This window comes from Pelophylax lessonae (genome assembly GCF_965119305.1).
Source record: "Pelophylax lessonae genome assembly, chromosome: 4".
NCBI classification, from domain to species: domain Eukaryota; kingdom Metazoa; phylum Chordata; class Amphibia; order Anura; family Ranidae; genus Pelophylax; species Pelophylax lessonae.
Genome location: NC_138771.1, coordinates 191,706,340 through 191,724,534, shown reverse-complemented (window position 1 = coordinate 191,724,534; position 18,195 = coordinate 191,706,340). Strand labels below are relative to the sequence as shown.

The 18,195-nt window shown below is 38.0% G+C and overlaps 1 protein-coding gene across 3 annotated transcripts in view; it reads left to right on the top strand.

Annotated features, from left to right (window-relative positions):
* The window catches only part of RELN (reelin), a 782,434-nt gene that overhangs the window by 201,480 nt on the left and 562,759 nt on the right, over window positions 1-18,195 (top strand). For all 3 annotated transcript variants that reach the window (XM_082254411.1, XM_082254410.1, XM_082254409.1), the window contains exon 3: window positions 4,933-5,068. In XM_082254411.1, the coding sequence (XP_082110537.1) occupies window positions 4,933-5,068 (136 nt within the window). The remainder of the gene's footprint in view (window positions 1-4,932; window positions 5,069-18,195) is intronic.

Below are 18,195 nucleotides of genomic sequence, written 5' to 3'. Positions count from 1 at the left end.
TTATTATTAATTAATTAATTTATTTTTATTTTTACATTGTCGCTTTCATTTTATTTTATTTCACGTTTTTTGCTTTCACAGGAAATGTAAATATCCCTTGTGACAGCAATAGGCATGTGACAGGTACTCTTTATAGAGAGATCCCTCCTCTGTCCTTCAAAACATTTGTTAACACCAACACCAAGATCGGTGTGATCAAATGTTTTTCATGTTTAAAAATGGCACTGTTTACATTTGGGGAAACCGGAAGTGATGTAAGTTCATCATTTCTGGCTCCGTATATCATACAGGCGAACAAAGCAGTTCTGGTCTTTGTTCACCTCTATGTGAAAGTGCTGGCTGATTGATCATGTGTCCGGGTTGGATGGGACAGCCGGATAAAGCCGCAGAAGGGAGGGGACGTCCCCTCTGGCTGCTTGTAAAAGCAGCATCATATTGTGCTCACAAAAGTGAAAAAGAGAAAACTGTTTAAAAGTTGACAAAAAAGGGGGGTCTAGCGACAGCTGACCTGATATGTGGACTTTAGGGGCACATCATTGGATAGACAGTACACTGAGTAAAAAAAATTATAATTTTATTGATTCATTCTTAAAACAACGGTATAAACAAACACCAAAAGGTTAGAAACCGAGGGGATAATACCCTCAATAAAGATTCATAGTATACACAACATGGAGTGAAGCCATTGTCAATATACAATACATGTTTATGATATGAAGTTATTCAACAGAAGACTAGTCTGGATAAAGGTTAACACGTTTCGCGGCAAGCTTCATCATTCTTCTTAATAAGAAAAACATGAACAGCAATTAGTAACATACACTTAGCATAGTGAAAGGGCTTAATAAGGAGTATAGGAGTATAGTATATAATAAGGAGTAAGCCCTTTCACTATGCTAAGTGTATGTTACTAATTACTGTTCATGTTTTTCTTATTAAGAAGATATGTATCCATCTGTGGTCCTGACGAAGCTTGCCGCGAAACGCGCTGACCTTTATCCAGACTAGTCTTCTGTTGAATAACTTCATATCATAAACATGTATTGTATATTGACAATGGCTTCACTCCATGTTGTGTATACTATGAATCTTTATTGAGGGTATTATCCCCTCAATTTTTAACCTTTTGTTGTTTTTTTATACCGTTGTTTTAAGAATGAATCAATAAAATTATAATTTTTTTTACTCAGTGTACTTTCTATCCAATGATATGCCCCTAAAGTGCCCATTTCAGGTCAGCTGTCGCTAGACCCCCCTTTTTTGCATACTTTCCCTCGGATTATGGCACGCCTGGGCTAGCTCTCCCCCTTTTTTCTTTGCTTAAAAGTTGAATTTAAAGCTGAAATTAATCTTTAAATCTGAAGTACACTACACTCAGGAATGGCTGGAAAAAAAAGGAACGGAGGATTGATGTCAGGAAATGGTGGAAATGCAAGAGGTAATTTCTGCAATACCAGCTTCTAAGACCAAGGGTGTGCTTAGTTTATCCACAATACACCATTACATCTATTGACATTTTTGTTGAATAAGTTTTTTAAAGGCAGTTTTTTATTTTGTTTTTATTGTGGTCTATCACCTTTACCTGTAGGAATATTTGAATAAAGATCTAATATTTGCCTGTTCAAATATGTGAAATAAATCAACAGTTTTCATGAGATGTACTTACTTTTTTACATAGCTGTATATATAATGTTCTGCTAGATAATCCAGCAGTTTCTCTCCCACCCCCTCCCCCCCCATTATATTATACTCACCTGCTTTGTGCAATGGTATTCCAGGACTTGCTTGACAGCAGCAGGAAGCAACAGCTCCCGCTGCTCTCACAGCCTCCTGTGCATGCAGGAAGGGGAGAAAGAAGAGATGCAGCCAGGTACAGTGCTTAAATCACAGAATAAAAGATTGCCCTCTAGAACTTTATGCCATAATGTACTATTATTCATTGTATATTAGTATATTATGGCAGACTTCCCTGTCAAGCTATCCCCTCCAGTGCAGTGGTATCAGTGCTGTCAGCTGTCACAGGTGCTTCTGTCTTCTCTCCTGTTTTTAGTTGGAGTTTGGATCCTTTGGTCATTTGATTGTAGTAACATAATTGCGGCACAGAGAGGTGCCATTATTGTACATTGAGCTAAGTATAGGCATCTCAGTGTACATAAATGCGGACAGGCAGGGAGAAGCAGTTATGACAGAGGAGACCAATAGGATCTCTTCTATCATAAAAATCCTTTTTATAACAAGTAGTTAATAGGCCTGCATATAAAGACTTCAGTAACCTGGTTCTGAGATCTGGTTGTCGGTTGTTTTTAGTTGACCTGGTGACCAGGATTCATCTAGCTCTTTTTGTATTCATAACAGTGGACAGTTTTACATTTTTATTATGAAATATTCATGTTGTTTGTATAGAACTACAGAAATACAAATAGAAAAGATTGAAACACCTAATTTAAAAAAAAAAAAAATTCTGTAATTCATAATTTTTACCTTATGAATGCAATGTGTGAAAATTACAAAATATTGATGTATCAATGTATCAGATGTTTATCCATGTGAAAGCCTTCAGTGATACCATACTACACAGGCCTTAGTCTGTAATACCCAACAACCATGTACATACCTGCATAATAGGTACAACATTCCTAATAATGTTTACTTTATTTTGTTCCCAACATATCTTGTAAGGCTTTTTCTTAAATGCAAATAATTTATTGTGAATGGTGTGAAATGAACAAGTGGCATTTATGGTGCTCTTTGTTGACTAACATCTGGGCTTCCTTTATGCATAGTCAATGGTTGAAAATCTAGTGTGGTTTTCAGTGAATGACTCTTAGCACATTTGTATCTTCAATCAGCCTCTCTTCCCTGTCTGACGCTAGATTTCAATACATCAATCATTGCACAATAGAGCTCATATGTGCTATGTCTATGCTGCTGTCTAAGCTCTGTGTACACGCAGTTGTACGCATTCCAGTTGTTTCTCAAAGAAGCAGATAATTTCCTAGTCATTCTACCTTAGTGTAAATATTTAGCAGAAGGTCTGATTTACTAAAGTTTATGGTAAAGTGGAGTGCAGTAAACCACCAAACTTCCACGTATGGGCAAGAAGAGTTTGTTTTATTTTTTTTTAATTTTTATTCCCCTACATGTGATTTGATGCTGGCTTTCAGTTCAGTGTATTTTAGCCATCATAATATTTCAGTAGATCAATGCTTAAAGTTTGTAAAAATTAAAACAAAAAAATTAGCATAGAGCATAGTACTTACATTCAATGAAGTGTTTCTTGTGCTGCTGGCTGGTATTTTAGTTGAAATCTGAAGTTCTTAATTTTCTAAAAATCTATGACAAAGTATTAAAATTTCAAAAAGCTCGCCATGCCTCTTACTAAATGCCCTGGACTGTCTACTTTGCAAAAAGGGGTAGTTTGGGGGGTATTTATACTGCCTTGGCATTTAAGAAATGGGATAGGCCGTCAATACATCAGGATTGATAGATTTTCAAATAAATTTACCTTAATTTGAAGACTCCATACAGACTAAATAATACACACTGATTTTGGGTTATTTATACTAAATAAATGTAGCAGAGTATATTTTGTCCTTAATTTATGAAGACAATTATGTATTCGCAAAATGTTATAACAAAAATTAATAAAAACACATTTCTATTTTCAAAAATTTTCGATTTTTTTTTTGCTTATTTAGCAAAAAAAAAAACAGGGGTGATTAAATGCCACCAAAAGAGAGCTCTATCTGTCTCAAAAAATTATAAAAATTTAATTTGGGTACAGTGTTGCATGACTGAGTAATTGTCATTCAAAGTTTGACAGCTCTGAAACCTAAAAATTGGCCTGGGCAGAAAGGAGGTGAAAATGTCCAATATTGAGGTGGTTAAAGAGATAATGTCACCAATTTACACATTTTCAGGTAAAAGCACAGCAAACAATCAAGTAGGTTGTTTAAAGTGTTTTTTTCCCCCTTTCCATAAATGTTTTTTATTTACTTGCAGTGTGCCTTTAAATTTTCTAGAAAATGTTATTACACTTGGAATAGTCAATTCCCTAGCACAAGCCTCTTCTATCTTGTACATCATAGCCTTCTTTTGTTTTGGGAGTGTCTCTTATTACTTTCTGTGTTGGCCCAGCTCCTCCCCTCCTATACAAACTTTTTATGTAGCTGCCGATGACATACTATAAAATCTCACTTGAGTGACAGCTCTGAGTCTGCTGGGGCTGCTGACATCACAATCGAGATGAAGGCACCTAACTCAAGTCTCAGGTCTTCTGGATGTCTAAAGAAGGGAGGGTTTTACAGGTAAATATCATACATAAAATACATTCAATTTACACATAACTTTATAGGAAAGGTTCTGTTGAAATGACTGGTTTGATAATAGAGTCTTATTAAGTCTTGCTAACTTTGTTAAGACTTTTAGATTAACCAGGTTACAGCTAAGTTAATTATAACCAATTGTTTTTATTTTTCCCATTCATTGCATAAAGTAAACAGTATAAGACTGTTAGGGCTCTTTCACACGAGTGGACTTATCAGCTCAGCTGGGGATCTGTCTGATGATCCCCGCTAAGCAGGCAGATGACAGGTCTGTGTCTGCTATGCTTATGCAGAGCGTCCGTTTACATCCAACTTACATCCAACTTTCATCAGATCTGGTCTGCCAGACAGATGGGGAATGGATCCCCCTATCCGTCTATTTTTAGCAGATAGGATTGAAACAGATATTGGCGGGTGTAAACGGACACATGTACATTTACATCCCGTGCTCCATAGAGGACAATGGATGGTCCGATCGGGTCCGCCTAAAACTTACAGGCAGACCCGATCAATCTGCCCCTGTGAAAGGGGCCTTAAGAACTGAGTAAAACAATTCCTAGATGCATTATGTGATTTTATTCTCACCTTGTCTGCTTTATTCCTGCAGGTATAATGTCTGACCACCAGTTCGGGACCCAGTTCATGTGCAGTGTTGTGGCTTCGCACGTGAGTCACCTTCCAACAACAAATCTCAGTTTTGTATGGATAGCTCCACCTGCAGGGACTGGATGTGTCAATTTCATGTGAGTAAAAAGTGTGCCTTTATGTTGTTTTGTGGAGAGATTATGAAAACTTTAAAGTAGAACTAAAGGCAAAACTTTGTTTTTCATTTTGAATTGAGTAAGGAAGGGTTATAACTCCTGTAAGGTTTGTTTTTGCCATCTGTGTCCCATTGGGGAGATTTCACTTTACTTCCTGTCCTAAAGTGAAGGAATCTCTGGTTGTCACCAGGGTCACCAGAACTAGTGTCCCCATTAGATGATACCTCCACAATTCCTGTTCTGAGGACAACCGAAAATTCGTTTTTTTCTTATACAGTATCTCACAAAAGTGTGTGAACCCCTCACATTTTTTTGTGAAATTGTATTATATCTTTTCAGTGACAACACTGAAGAAATACTCTGCTACAATGTAAAGTAGTGAGTGTACAGCTTTTATAATAGTGTAAATTTGCTGTCTCCTCAAAATAACTCAACACACAGCGATTATTGTCTAAACCTCTGGCAACAAAAGTGAGTACAGCCTTAACCCTCTTGGGCATGGAGTTCATCAGAGCTTTACAAGTTGCCACTGGAGTCTTCTTCTACTCCTCCATGACGACATCACGGAGCTGGTGGATGTTAGAGACCTTACGCTCCTCCACATTCGGTTTGAGTATGCCCCACAGATGCTCAATAGGGTTTAGGTCTGGAGACATGCTTGGCCAGTCCATCACCTTTACCCTCAGCTTCTTTAGCAAGGCAGTGGTCCTCTTGGAGGTATGTTTGGGGTCATTATCATGTTGGAATACTGCCCTGCGGCCCAGTCTCTGAAGGGAGGGGATCATGCTCTGCTTCAGTATGTCACAGTACATGTTGGCATTCATGGTTCCCTCAATGAACTGTAGCTCCCCAGTGTCAGCATCACTCATGCAGCCCCAGACCATGACACTCCCACCAGCATGCTTGACTGTAGGCAAGACACACTTGTCTTTGCACTCCTCACCTGGTTGCCGCCACACACGCTTGACACCATCTGAACCAAATAAGTTTATCTTGGTCTCATCAGAGCCACAGGACATGTTTCCAGTAATCCATGTCCTTAGTCTGTTTGTCTTCAGCAAACTGTTTGGGGGCTTTCTTGTGCATCATCTTTGGAAGCATCATTTTTGGGATGACAGCCATGCAGACCAATTTGATGCAGTGTGCGGCATATGGTCTGAGCACTGACAGGCTGACCCCCACCCCTTCAACCTCTGCAGCAATGCTGGCAGCACTCATACGTCTATTTCCCAAAGACAACCTCTGGATATGACGCTAAGCATGTGCACTCAAATTTTTTGGTCCACCATGGCGAGGTCTGTTCTGAGTGGAACCTGTCCTGTTAAACCGCTGTATGGTCTTGGCAACCATGCTGCATCTCAGTTTCAGGGTCTTGGCAATCTTCGTATAGCCTAGGCCATCTTTATGTAGAGCAACATTTCTTTTTTTCAGATCCTCACAGAGTTCTCTGCCATGAGGTGCCATGTTGAACTTCCAGTGACCAGTATGAGATAGTGAGAGGGATAACACCGAATTTAACACACCTGCTCCTCATTCACACCTGAGACCTTGTAACACTAACGAGTCACATGACACCGGGGAGGGAAAATGGCTAATTGGGTCCAATTTGGACTTTTTTACTTGAGGTGTACTCACTTTTGTTGCCAGCGGTTTAGACATTAATGGCTGTGTGTTGAGTTATTTGAGGGGACAGCACACACTTATACAAGCTGTACAAGCTGTACACTCACTACTTTACATTTTAGCAAAGTGTAATTTCCTCAGTGTTGTCACATGAAAAGACATAATAAAATATTAACAAAAATTTGATGGGTGTACTTACTTTTGTGGGATACTGTACTTAATAGAGAGGGTGAATTTTCTTAAAAGGGTAATTGAGAGCGATAAAAAACATAACAAGTTTCTAATTCAAATAAAAAAAAAAACAAATTGCTTGTAGTTACACTTTAAATCTAAAGTGAGTATTCAGAGAACTGTTGATCGTCTAGATTCTGGCATTCGGTAGATTTCGTCAAAGGGTTTTGGAAATAGAATAATTAATTTATTTCCCTTAAGGTGTATCTGAACTAACATTTAACATTCTTTATGTACTGTCATTTTATTGATTAATTTTTTTCACCATACCAAAAATAAATGATAAACGGGTACAAAAATTTTGAGATCCAGTAATAATGGTAACCGAGATTCAGGGGCATACACTGCTTCATAATTCACATATGATTACTTAGGCCAAGAGAGCCTATACCATGAAGGTGGGTGGGAGTGATAGGTGGAGAACGCCTGGTGCCCAGAGTCCACAAAATTCATAGAAAAGCAGAGTAATTTTGTTTGGCTAAGGCAGTCTTGTGTATGCCAGGAAGTAAATGCTACATAAATCACCTGGCCTTACTCAAGATGGCCACAACTAGAAATCCTAGGGGGTGTTTTTCAAAGGGATTTCTCAACAAAATAAAGCATGGAGACATGGATCGATGGATGTTAAAAATGAATGAAATAGTATTTTTGGGTTGTGTTCTCAGATGCAGAATAGCTCTGCTTTAAGCAAAAGCACAGCAGGGCAGTGCAAAGCTGTCCTAACTGCCATTACAGTAACTGATATTTACACTGCCAATGCCACTATCTGACACACTGGGGTTGATTTACTAAAACTGGAAAGTGCCAAAATTTTGTGCAGCTGTGCATAGAAATCAATCAGCTTCAATGTTTTTTTTTTTTTTTTTTTGCCAAGCTTAATTTAACAAGCTCAAGCGATAAGCTGATTGGCTACTGTGCACAGCTGCACAATATTTAATATTTTCCAGTTTTAGTAAATCAGCCCCCCTGACACCTACTGCCACTAAAACTGACAATAACACTCACTAAACTGAGTAAAGCACTGAACTAAACTTTTTTTTATAGACTTGTCCTTAGCGAGGAGGAATAGATACAATATGACATTTCCTAGCAGAAGTCTATTGTTTCTCTTGTTCACTGAAAAAAGACAACACAGGGAAGGGCTACAAAATTAGTGATCATTGTGATAGCCAATCAGAAGCTATCACATCGATCATGTTATTGGAATCCAGTTCCCCCAGGTCCTGATCGTTAGGAGAGACCCGGGGCCTGTCACTGACAGCCAGGTCTCAGTGCTGGACATTTGAGCTCTCTCCCAGCACAAAAAACGCATATATGTGTTACACGGTCGTAAAGGGGTTAAACCTATATTTTAAAGATGATTGCCTGGGTGGGCTTTTTGAGATACTTGTAATCCTTCCTCTCTTTTTATATACATATTTAAATAAATAATTATAAATTATAAAATTATAAAAATTTACAAAAATACAATACAATGCAGTATCTTTAGTAGAAATAGACTTCCGCAAGCCCAATGCTGTGTTGCACTCTGTATCTGTGTTAATAGAATGTCTTAAAGGGATGTAGTGACCTTATTTCACATAGAAAGGACATGAAACAATGTCTTGCCGAAGCCTTGGCAGATTTTATTCCTGGCAGGCTACAGTAGCATTTTATTGGCCACCTGTGTCTGATGAAGTGCAGACACTTTGCTCTTCTTCCATTCATCTCCCTAGTCAAAGCACAGCAGGGCAAAAAGAAAAAAGATGGTATGTCAAGGACTGAAGTGGTACAGCACAATTTTAGAAGACAACAATATGCACAAAGCAGTGTACATGAAAAGTAGAGAACTTGACCCAAGAACATTGCAAAAAATCTATTGAAAGATGGCTGTGAGGTATGTTAATGGAAAAGATAGTAATGTATGGAAATATTATACTTCTGCATGATACATTGTAGAGCTCTGCGAAAAGTAATTTATATTGTCAATGTTTAAATATTCATGTAGTGTCTTGAGCATTTTTAAACAATTTATTATGAGCTTGAATTATTAAGTAGCTTGGTCAGTCTGTATCACTTATGGGGGTACTCCAAGGAATGTGTTGTCACACAACAGACTTCCCCCTTCAGAGCTGTCTGTGCTACCAATTGCAATCAGACTGTAGTTGACATGTTTCTTCCACTTTGCAGAAAGTTAAAGAAGGCATGTGATTGGTTGCAACGATAGATGCTAGCCTTTCGTTGTCTTCATTTATTTGAGAAGAATGTCTGTAATTTAGATTATAGTTATAGATTCCTATAGTTTAATAGAAGTTTATATAGTAATACAGTCTCTTTCAAGACTGAAAACATCCAGCTAATATTTTAGTTCAATACATATCTGTTTAAAGTGGACCTTCACTCTCTCAATCAACATTGGCGTTTTTTTTTAATCCTTATGGTGTTAGCATTAGTAAATAGCTAGGAAAGTATATCATAGGTACTTGTTTTAAACTTTTTCTTAAATGTTTTTCCGTTACTTCTTGGTTTGCATGCCAAGGCAAATAATGTCATACATCCCAGGAGTCTTCAGGGAGGGAGGGGTTTTCTCAGCTAAGCACACCCTCCTGTCTATATGCATGAGCTAAGGGCAGATGGATTCAAAGATGTAAATGCTACATGACCCATCTGCCCCTACTCAAAATGGCCATAGCCAGAAATGCTAGGAGGGGTTTTTCAAGGCGATTTCTTGGTTTGTGGTTGTAGTGTAGTGTAGTTCCACTTTAAGTTTAGTCATTTTCTTTGTGTTAAATGCCCCAGTACAATCTGGAGTGGAAAAATCATTGTTTAACCCTTTTGCTGCCAGGCCCTGTGCCTTAACTTTTAAACTTAGCTGTCCAGACCATAATTGCAATTTTTCCATTGCTTTTTTATTTTTCCCTTACAGCTTTCAGAGTTTGTTAAAGACCCCCCAAACCATGTATTTTCTGACAGCACATGACCAGTAGAATACAAATAAGCTGCTACTGATTTTTAGGGCACAATGATATTTGCGCAAATGTTTATCAAAACAATATTTTCGCTAAAAATACACTAAAATTATTATTAGCAGATAAAAACAGCTTATTTTACAAAGTTCCTACTAAATATAAACGCTAACCTGTATTGAGTTAATAAATAACCACTGTTTGTAAATTTTAGATCATGCCTTTTTGTGAAATGGTGAAATCGAACATACGCCAAAATGGAAATATCTAAATTTCTCAAAAAATCTAGAGGCTTTCATTGTTCCCTTACAGCTTTCAGAGTTTGCTTAAGACCCCCCCCCCCCGCCCCCAAACCATATATTTTCTGAAAGCACATGAGCTGTAGATTAAAAAGAAGGTGCTACTGATTTTAACACCCTGCAACATTTGTGCAGATGTTTATCAAACTATATATTTGCTAAAAATTCTCGAAATTCTTTTTTAGCAGATATAAACACAGCAAATTTTAGAAAATTACTGCTAAATTCCTACTGAATATAAAAGCTTAACCTGTATTGAGTTAATAAATATCAAATATTTGTAATTTTTTAAATTACGCCTTTTTGTAAAATGTTGAAAACTGAACGTACGCAAAAAATGTAAATAACCACATTTCTCTAAAAATGTGAAGGTTTTCATTGTTCCCTTACAGCTTTCAGAGTTTGTTAAAGACCACCCAAACCATATATTTTCTGAAAGCATAGGACCAGTAGAATAAAAGGAAGGTGCTACTGACTTTTAAGGCCCCACGATATTTGCGCAAATGTTTACCAAATTAATATTTTTGCTAAAAATGCACTAAAATCATTATTAGCAGATAAGAACACAGCAAATTTTACAGAATCCCTGCTAATTTCCTTCTAAATATTAAAGCTAAACCTATATTGAATAAATGAATAACAAATATTTGTACATTTTAAGTTGACTTTTTTTGAGAAATAGTGAAAATCAGACATGCGCAAAAACTTCTCTAAAGTCACTTACAGCTTTCAGAGTTTATAAAAGACCCCCCCCCCCCCAACCATATATTTTCTTAAACCACATGGCCAGTAGAATAAAAGAAGGTGCTACTGAGGCACCACGAACACCATCATTGTCAGTCCGGTGGATGGGGGTAATGTTAGATGCACTAGCAGATCAAGATGGACTTGACTAACATACTAAAGTTGAACTCCAGCTAATGCTTTTTTATGCTGTTAACCTTCCTAGCGGTATTCCCGAATGTGACTCGGGGTAAGATTTTAGCGCCAAAAGCGGTAACCCCGAGTCACACTCGGGGTAGCGCTAAGAAGATCGCTGGATGCTGGAAGAGGTTTTACTTACCTTTTCTCCGGGATCCAGCGAAGACTGCGAGCGGTATGCGGCGGCGGAGCTCTCTCCCGATCGCCTGCGAGCCCCGGCTTCCATCTCCGGCGACGTGACGTCCGCCGGGGGGTGGAACCGGCGGCAAATTCAAATGTTAAATGCACCAAACACACTGATACAGTTCAAAATAAAATAAAATCACATTACATTGCCCCCCAGTGCCCTTTCCTGCAGTTTTACTGTACTTTTTATGTAAATATATGTATATATATATATATATACATATATATATATATATATATATATATATATATATATATATATACATATATATATACACATATACATATATATATATATATATATATATATACACACACATATATATATATATATATTTATATATATGTATATATATATATATATGTGTATATATATATATATATATATACACGTAATTCTTGTGAATGAGCAGCCCAAACCAACTGTATACATTATATATATATACGTATACGTATATATATATATAATATATATATATATAATATATGTATACATAATATATGTATACATACTTATATACATACATATATATATATATATATATATATATATATATATATATATAATAAATGTATACAGTTGGTTTGGGCTGCTCATTCACAAGAATTACATGCAAAATAATGGTACCGCTTTCAGCACCTAAAATCCAAAAGAATCATACCGCAAGGGAGGTTAAATCAAGTTTTTTCTTTTGAGATAAAGGTTTTACATAAGTATTTAAACGCTGACCATTGTAAGCACCTCATCAGTGTTAAATGGCTTGTCTCAACCCTCTAACTGAAACTTTTGCTGAACAGTACAAAATTAAAAAAAAGACAAATTTGGGGTCCTTTCACACAATGCGCCGTCCGAAGAGGTCCGTTCTCTGCTCAGTGGAAGATCGATCCGCGGATCCCCGCTGAGCAGGCAGGTAACAGCTCCGTCTCTGCTCTGTGTGCGGAGATGGAGCTGTCAAATCCCTGCTGTCCTCTATGGGGGAATCGGATGAGAATGGACCGCCTGTCTGTTCTCATCCGATCCCATCCGATCCGATCTGCCGGACGGATGGAAAATAGGGTTTTCATCCGTCTGGATTTCACGGACAGGATTGGATGCGGATAGCAGCGGGTGTCAGCGGAGATGTCTCTGCTGACATCCGCTGCCCCATAGGGATGCATGGAGCATCCGATCAGGTCCGCCTGAAAAACTGACAGGCGGATCTGATCGGATTGTTTGTGTGAAAGGACCCTTACTGGCAAGATGAACAGGTGAAGATAAAGCATAAAACCTTTAAGGAAACGAATGCAGCCACCACATCTAAGAATTGGTAAGCTGCAACATAATAAATATTTTTTGTTTTTGGTTTGAATACCACTTTGAGATGATAATTATTTTACTATGAATTATATGTGATTTATTTACACAAACTGTTTGTGTTTTCTGTAGATATTAAATGCATTGTAGAAACCACTGAACATTAGAGAAAGATGAGAAAAATTAGACCCAGAAATCACACAGCTTGAAAATCTCAAGCTGGGCACAGAATAAAGTACATTATATGTTTTGCAGTAGTGTGGCATTGTGTGCACTGTACTTTTCAAGTGTCAGACCACAAAGCAGATGTACTGATAAAAAGCTGCAACTATTATTATATGAAGAAAGGAGCTGAAGTCTGACACTGACTTGCTTTGCTCTTCAGTGTTGAAAATGTAGCTTTTTCATAGCAAGGGCATTATTGTCCCTTTTTTTAGCTTCTGACATATTTTACTGACATTACAAGGAGTGGGAGAGACAGAAACAGAGACAGAATGTGGGCATTTGTCACATTGTCTGTGAATTTTTACAGAACACAGTTAACAAACATTTCTGCATTAATTACCACCCATTCCTAAATAGCACAATACAAAATCTTTCTGAGACACAGGACCAATTAGCACTTTTTGTATAGAAATGTAGGAAGAAATGAATAACACAGTAGAGAAAGCAATCTGTTATTCCTCTTATTTCACTGTTCAGATCCAAGGTTAATGTTTCTAAAAACCTATAAATCATCATCAGGCTTGAAACCAAAAAGTGTTTTTTTTATAGCGTGCTTTGCTTTTAACGGCATCAATGCTAAGCAGATTATATGATATTTGAAAAAAATATTTAATCTAAAGTAGCACACAGGGTATGATATGTTAGTTAATATTGCCTGAAATATACATATATATATGTTATTATTTTATTTTTTTTAAAGACAGTGGATTTTTCTAATTTTGTTTAGACTTTGAATTAGTCTACCCATAAAACAAGAGGCACAATGTCACTAACCTTTGTAGAACATAGACCTTGAGTATTTCCTTGCACAATAAGCATCTTGTAGTCAATGCCTCAAATGCTTTGTATGTTTTTTTACAGCCCTCTATATACAATATGAATATATATTTAATAAAGATCTGCTCAGCTGTGATGGGGTTATCAAGAGGGTAGTTTTCACATAAAGGAACAAAGATTAAGGCTTCTTTCACACGGCCGCTCTGCTGCTTAAGTCCGCTGCGGGACTTTTTTTTTTTTCACGGAGCGGATGACAATTGTGTCATCCGCTCCGTGTGCCCGCATATCATTCCATCCGTTTGCGGATGATATTCGGACATAATGTAAGTATATGGCATTGCGGATGTCAGCGGATGACACCGCTGACATCCGATTTTTCTTCCTTTCCGTTTTTTACACGGATGAAAAAATAGGGTTCTGTTCCATTCGAAAAAACGGAACAGAACTGAAAGGAGGCAAATCGGATGTCAGCGGATGGTATTCCGCTGACATCCGCAATGCCATTCACTTACATTATGTCCGCAAATCATCCGCAAACGGATGGGATGATTTGCGGACACACGGAGCGGCCGTGTGAAAGGACCCTAAGAGTAACATATATATGCTTAGCAGCTTTTTACTAAATGCGTTTTAGATTCTTCAAAAATACCAGTGGGGATATATTTGTTGTTTAGGGATAAAACTATCAGCTACGTTAAAAATAGCAGAGAAAGGGCTTAGCAGTAAGTTACAAAGTGAAGCTTGCACTATGTTAATTTTGCACCTGGGAATGATAGAGCTTTAATTGTTATGTTACCTTAACTGTTAAAAATTAGTTACCATAAGGTCCATGTCATACCACCTCCACCCTTGAATGCACCAAATGGAGTAGAAACAAAAAAGTGGCTGTGGCAGTTTGGTGGAGCTTGTATGGAAACCATGTGGTTTAATGTTGCTGTCCTTTGAAATGACTCTACATTAGGAAAATCAATTTACCCACATTGATCAAACATGGCTTAGTGACATTGGAATCCTTCTTTAAAGGTTCCTCTTTTAGTTAATTTTCCAATCTACAACAACGGTATAACCTTCCTCACTCAAAATTCCTTAAATATCTCTAAATTAGACACTTTTTCTCTGAGAACTTCTGCCTAGGAGTTGGGATATGTGCCTTGGTGTTTGAGCAGATGTGCAATGATACCTCTAGGGACCAAGGCACTATCTCGTTGATATATAAACAGATTATTGTGTATGATCTTCCTCCCAAGTCATCAGCTACGGTGCAGTGGGAGGCTAATATTTTTGTTTTTTGGAGGCTAAAACGGGCCAGGTCTACTCTGTGGAGGACTGGCTAGACATGTTGTCCAACATGCACAGGGACACTTAGTCTATTGCAGTCAAGGAAGCAGTTGTCAAATTACTTACCTGATGGCACTATACCTCTGTCATGTTACATAAAATGTACCCATCGATACCAGACACCTGTTTTAGAGGATGCATGGACAGGGGTACGCATCTCCACATTTTGTGAAACTGTAAGGACATAAAACCCCTCTGGCAACCAGCCTGCTCCACAGTGGCCCGTAATACAGGGTCTCTTATCACCTTCACTTTTCACATGTGTTTTTTTTTTTCTTGCTGATTTACCTGAGGTCTTGTTCCCATGCCAGAGGTTCGTTCATAACTTGTTTAGTGCTATTCACTGGGCTATAGCCCTAAATTGGAGATCCTCCTCAATTCCCTGGTCTCAGGTAATGCAACACATGGAAGCGATTTGATTAATGGAAAGGATTCACCATACAGTTATGGATACCATGCACATATTCCACCACAAATGGTCAACCTATTATTAGTAATTTATATCTTTAATAACATGTTATACTTTAGCGGCCCTGATATCCATGATTATACAGATGAACCACTAACAGTACTTGATTCATCCTGAATATAGAGCTACTGTTTTTTCTTTGTGAATACTGTATACTTCTGTTTCTCTTTTATCTTTCTTTAAGTTAGTTGTTTTAGTTATTTAGTTTTCAAGATATCCTCTGAGAGGCATTTATTGCTTTAGTAAGTGTTACCCGTAAGTTATGTTTTGAGATTTAATATCGCTCAGATATGATTTGGGTTAATGAGAGTTCTTTGACCATGACTGAAAGCTTTAACACAACAACCGAAATGTATTGGTAAATAGTATGAAAGCCCTAAAAAAACAATCTATCTATTACATATCTATTACATTACAAGAAACATTATAAGGAGAGCTTCAACATCTTGCTAAATATAAACAAGGAAAGAGAAAAGACATAAGACAAACATTTAGATATAAGTGGTACTGTATATTCCATAATTACCATGCTACTGCACATGAGGGCCCCATTCTAGTTTGGTGTTCAAGAGAGTTCTCTCTTCTGTGACTTAAAAGTATATATACCTATCTCTCATAGACTTGCATAGGGCCATCCTGGTGCAGATATCCTACCCCTCTCCTCTCTCCGGGTGTATCTCATCCAGGATTGGACAATTTCCCCATCCCCTAGCTTTGGCATAACTCAGCCCCACGCTAGCACCTCCTCTCTAGGGGAAGGGGGATTAATTATGCCAGGTAACCTTCTCTTGAATGGGGCATTAGGAATGCAAGGTAATATTCTGGGCAAATTGTCCATTCCTGAACAGATGGCCACCTTCTTTGCAATACTAAAGAGAGCGTCTTTGAAGTTGAGGCAGAGATAACAAAGGAAGTGAATCGGCCTGGTCTAAATCATTAGGGGAAAAGGAACTTAATTAAGGTGTTGTCCTTTCTCGCATACAAGTTTACAACAGGTAAATAGTCAGAGCATCTTTAGGGACACACACTTTTAGCCCAACCTAACATTCCTACACTTCAAAAGGAATTGGTAAATTAATTAATTTCTTATACTAAAGCCTGCAAACTGTGTTCACACAAATGGGTACATCTAACTTTATTAAACTATTAGTAAAAAACAAAACCCAATATCTCATACCACTATATATATATATATATATATATATATATATATATATATATATATATATATATATATATATATATATATATATATATATGTATATGTATATGTATGTATGTATATATATATATATATATATATATATATACAAAATAATTCAACACACAGCCATTAATGAATAAACCACTGGCAACAAAATTGGGCTCAATTAGCCATTTCCCCTCCCAGGTGTCATGTGACTCGTTAGTGTTATAAGGTTTCAGGTTTGAATGGGGAGCAGGTGTGTTAAATTTGGTGCTATCGCTCTCACTCTCTCATACTGGTCACTGGAAGTTCAACATGGAACACCTCATAGAAGAACACTCTAAGGATCTGAAAAAAAGAATTGTCGCTCTAAGCTATAATAAGATTGCCAAGACCTTGAAACTGAGCTGTAGCACGGTGGCCAAGACCATACAGCGGTTTAACAGGACAGGTTCCACTCAGAACAGGCCTCGCCATGGTCGACCAAAGAAGTTGAGTGCACATTCTCAGCCTCATATCCAGAGGTTGTCTTTGGGAAATAGACGTATGAGTGCTGCAAGCATTGCTGTAGAGGTTGAAGGGGTGGGGGGTCAGCCTGTCAGTGCTCAGACCATATGCCGCACACTGCATCAAATTGGTCTGCATGGCTGTTATCCTAGAAGGAAGCCTCTTCTAAAGATGATGCACAAGAAAGCCCACAAATAGTTTTCTGAAGACAAGCAGACTAAGGACATGGATTACTGGAACCATGTCCTGTGGCTCTGATGAGACCAAGATAAACGTTTTTGGTTCAGATGGTGTCAAGCGTGTATGGTGGTAACCAGCTGAGGAGTACAAAGACAAGTGTGTCTTGCCTACAGTCAAGCATGGTGGTGGGAGTGTCATGGTCTGGGGCTGAATGAGTGCTGCCGGCACTGGAGAGCTAAAGTTCATTGAGGGAATCATGAATGCCAACATGTGCTGGGACATACTGAAGCAGAGCATGATCCCCTCCCTTCGGAGACTGGGTCACAGGGCAGTATTCTAACATGATAACGAACCCAAACACCTCCAAGACAACCATTGCCTTGCTACAGAAGCTTAGGGTAAAGGTGATGGACTGGCCAAGCATGTCTCCAGACCTAAACCCTATATAGCATCTGTGGGGAATCCTCAAACGTAAGGTGGAAGAGCGCAAGGTCTCTAACATCCACCAGCTCTGTGATGTCATCATGGAGGAGTGGAAGAGGACTCCAGTGGCGACCTGTGAAGCTCTGGTGAACTCCTTGCCCAAGAGGGTTAAGGCAGTGCTGGAAAATTATGTTGGCCACACAAAAATATTGACACTTTGGGCCCAATTTTGACACATTTTTACTTAGGAGTGTACTCACTTTTGTTGCCAGCGGTTTAGACATTAATGGCTGTGTGTTGAGTTATTTTGAGGGAACAGCAAATTTACACTGTTATTCAAGCTGTACACTCACTACTTTACATTGTAGCAAAGTGTCATTTCTTCAGTGTTGTCACATGAAAAGATATAAAAAATATTTACAAAAATGTGAGGGGTGTACCTTCATTTGTTAGATACTGTACATATCTATTTACAGCTGCTAATGGAGATTACACATAAACTCCT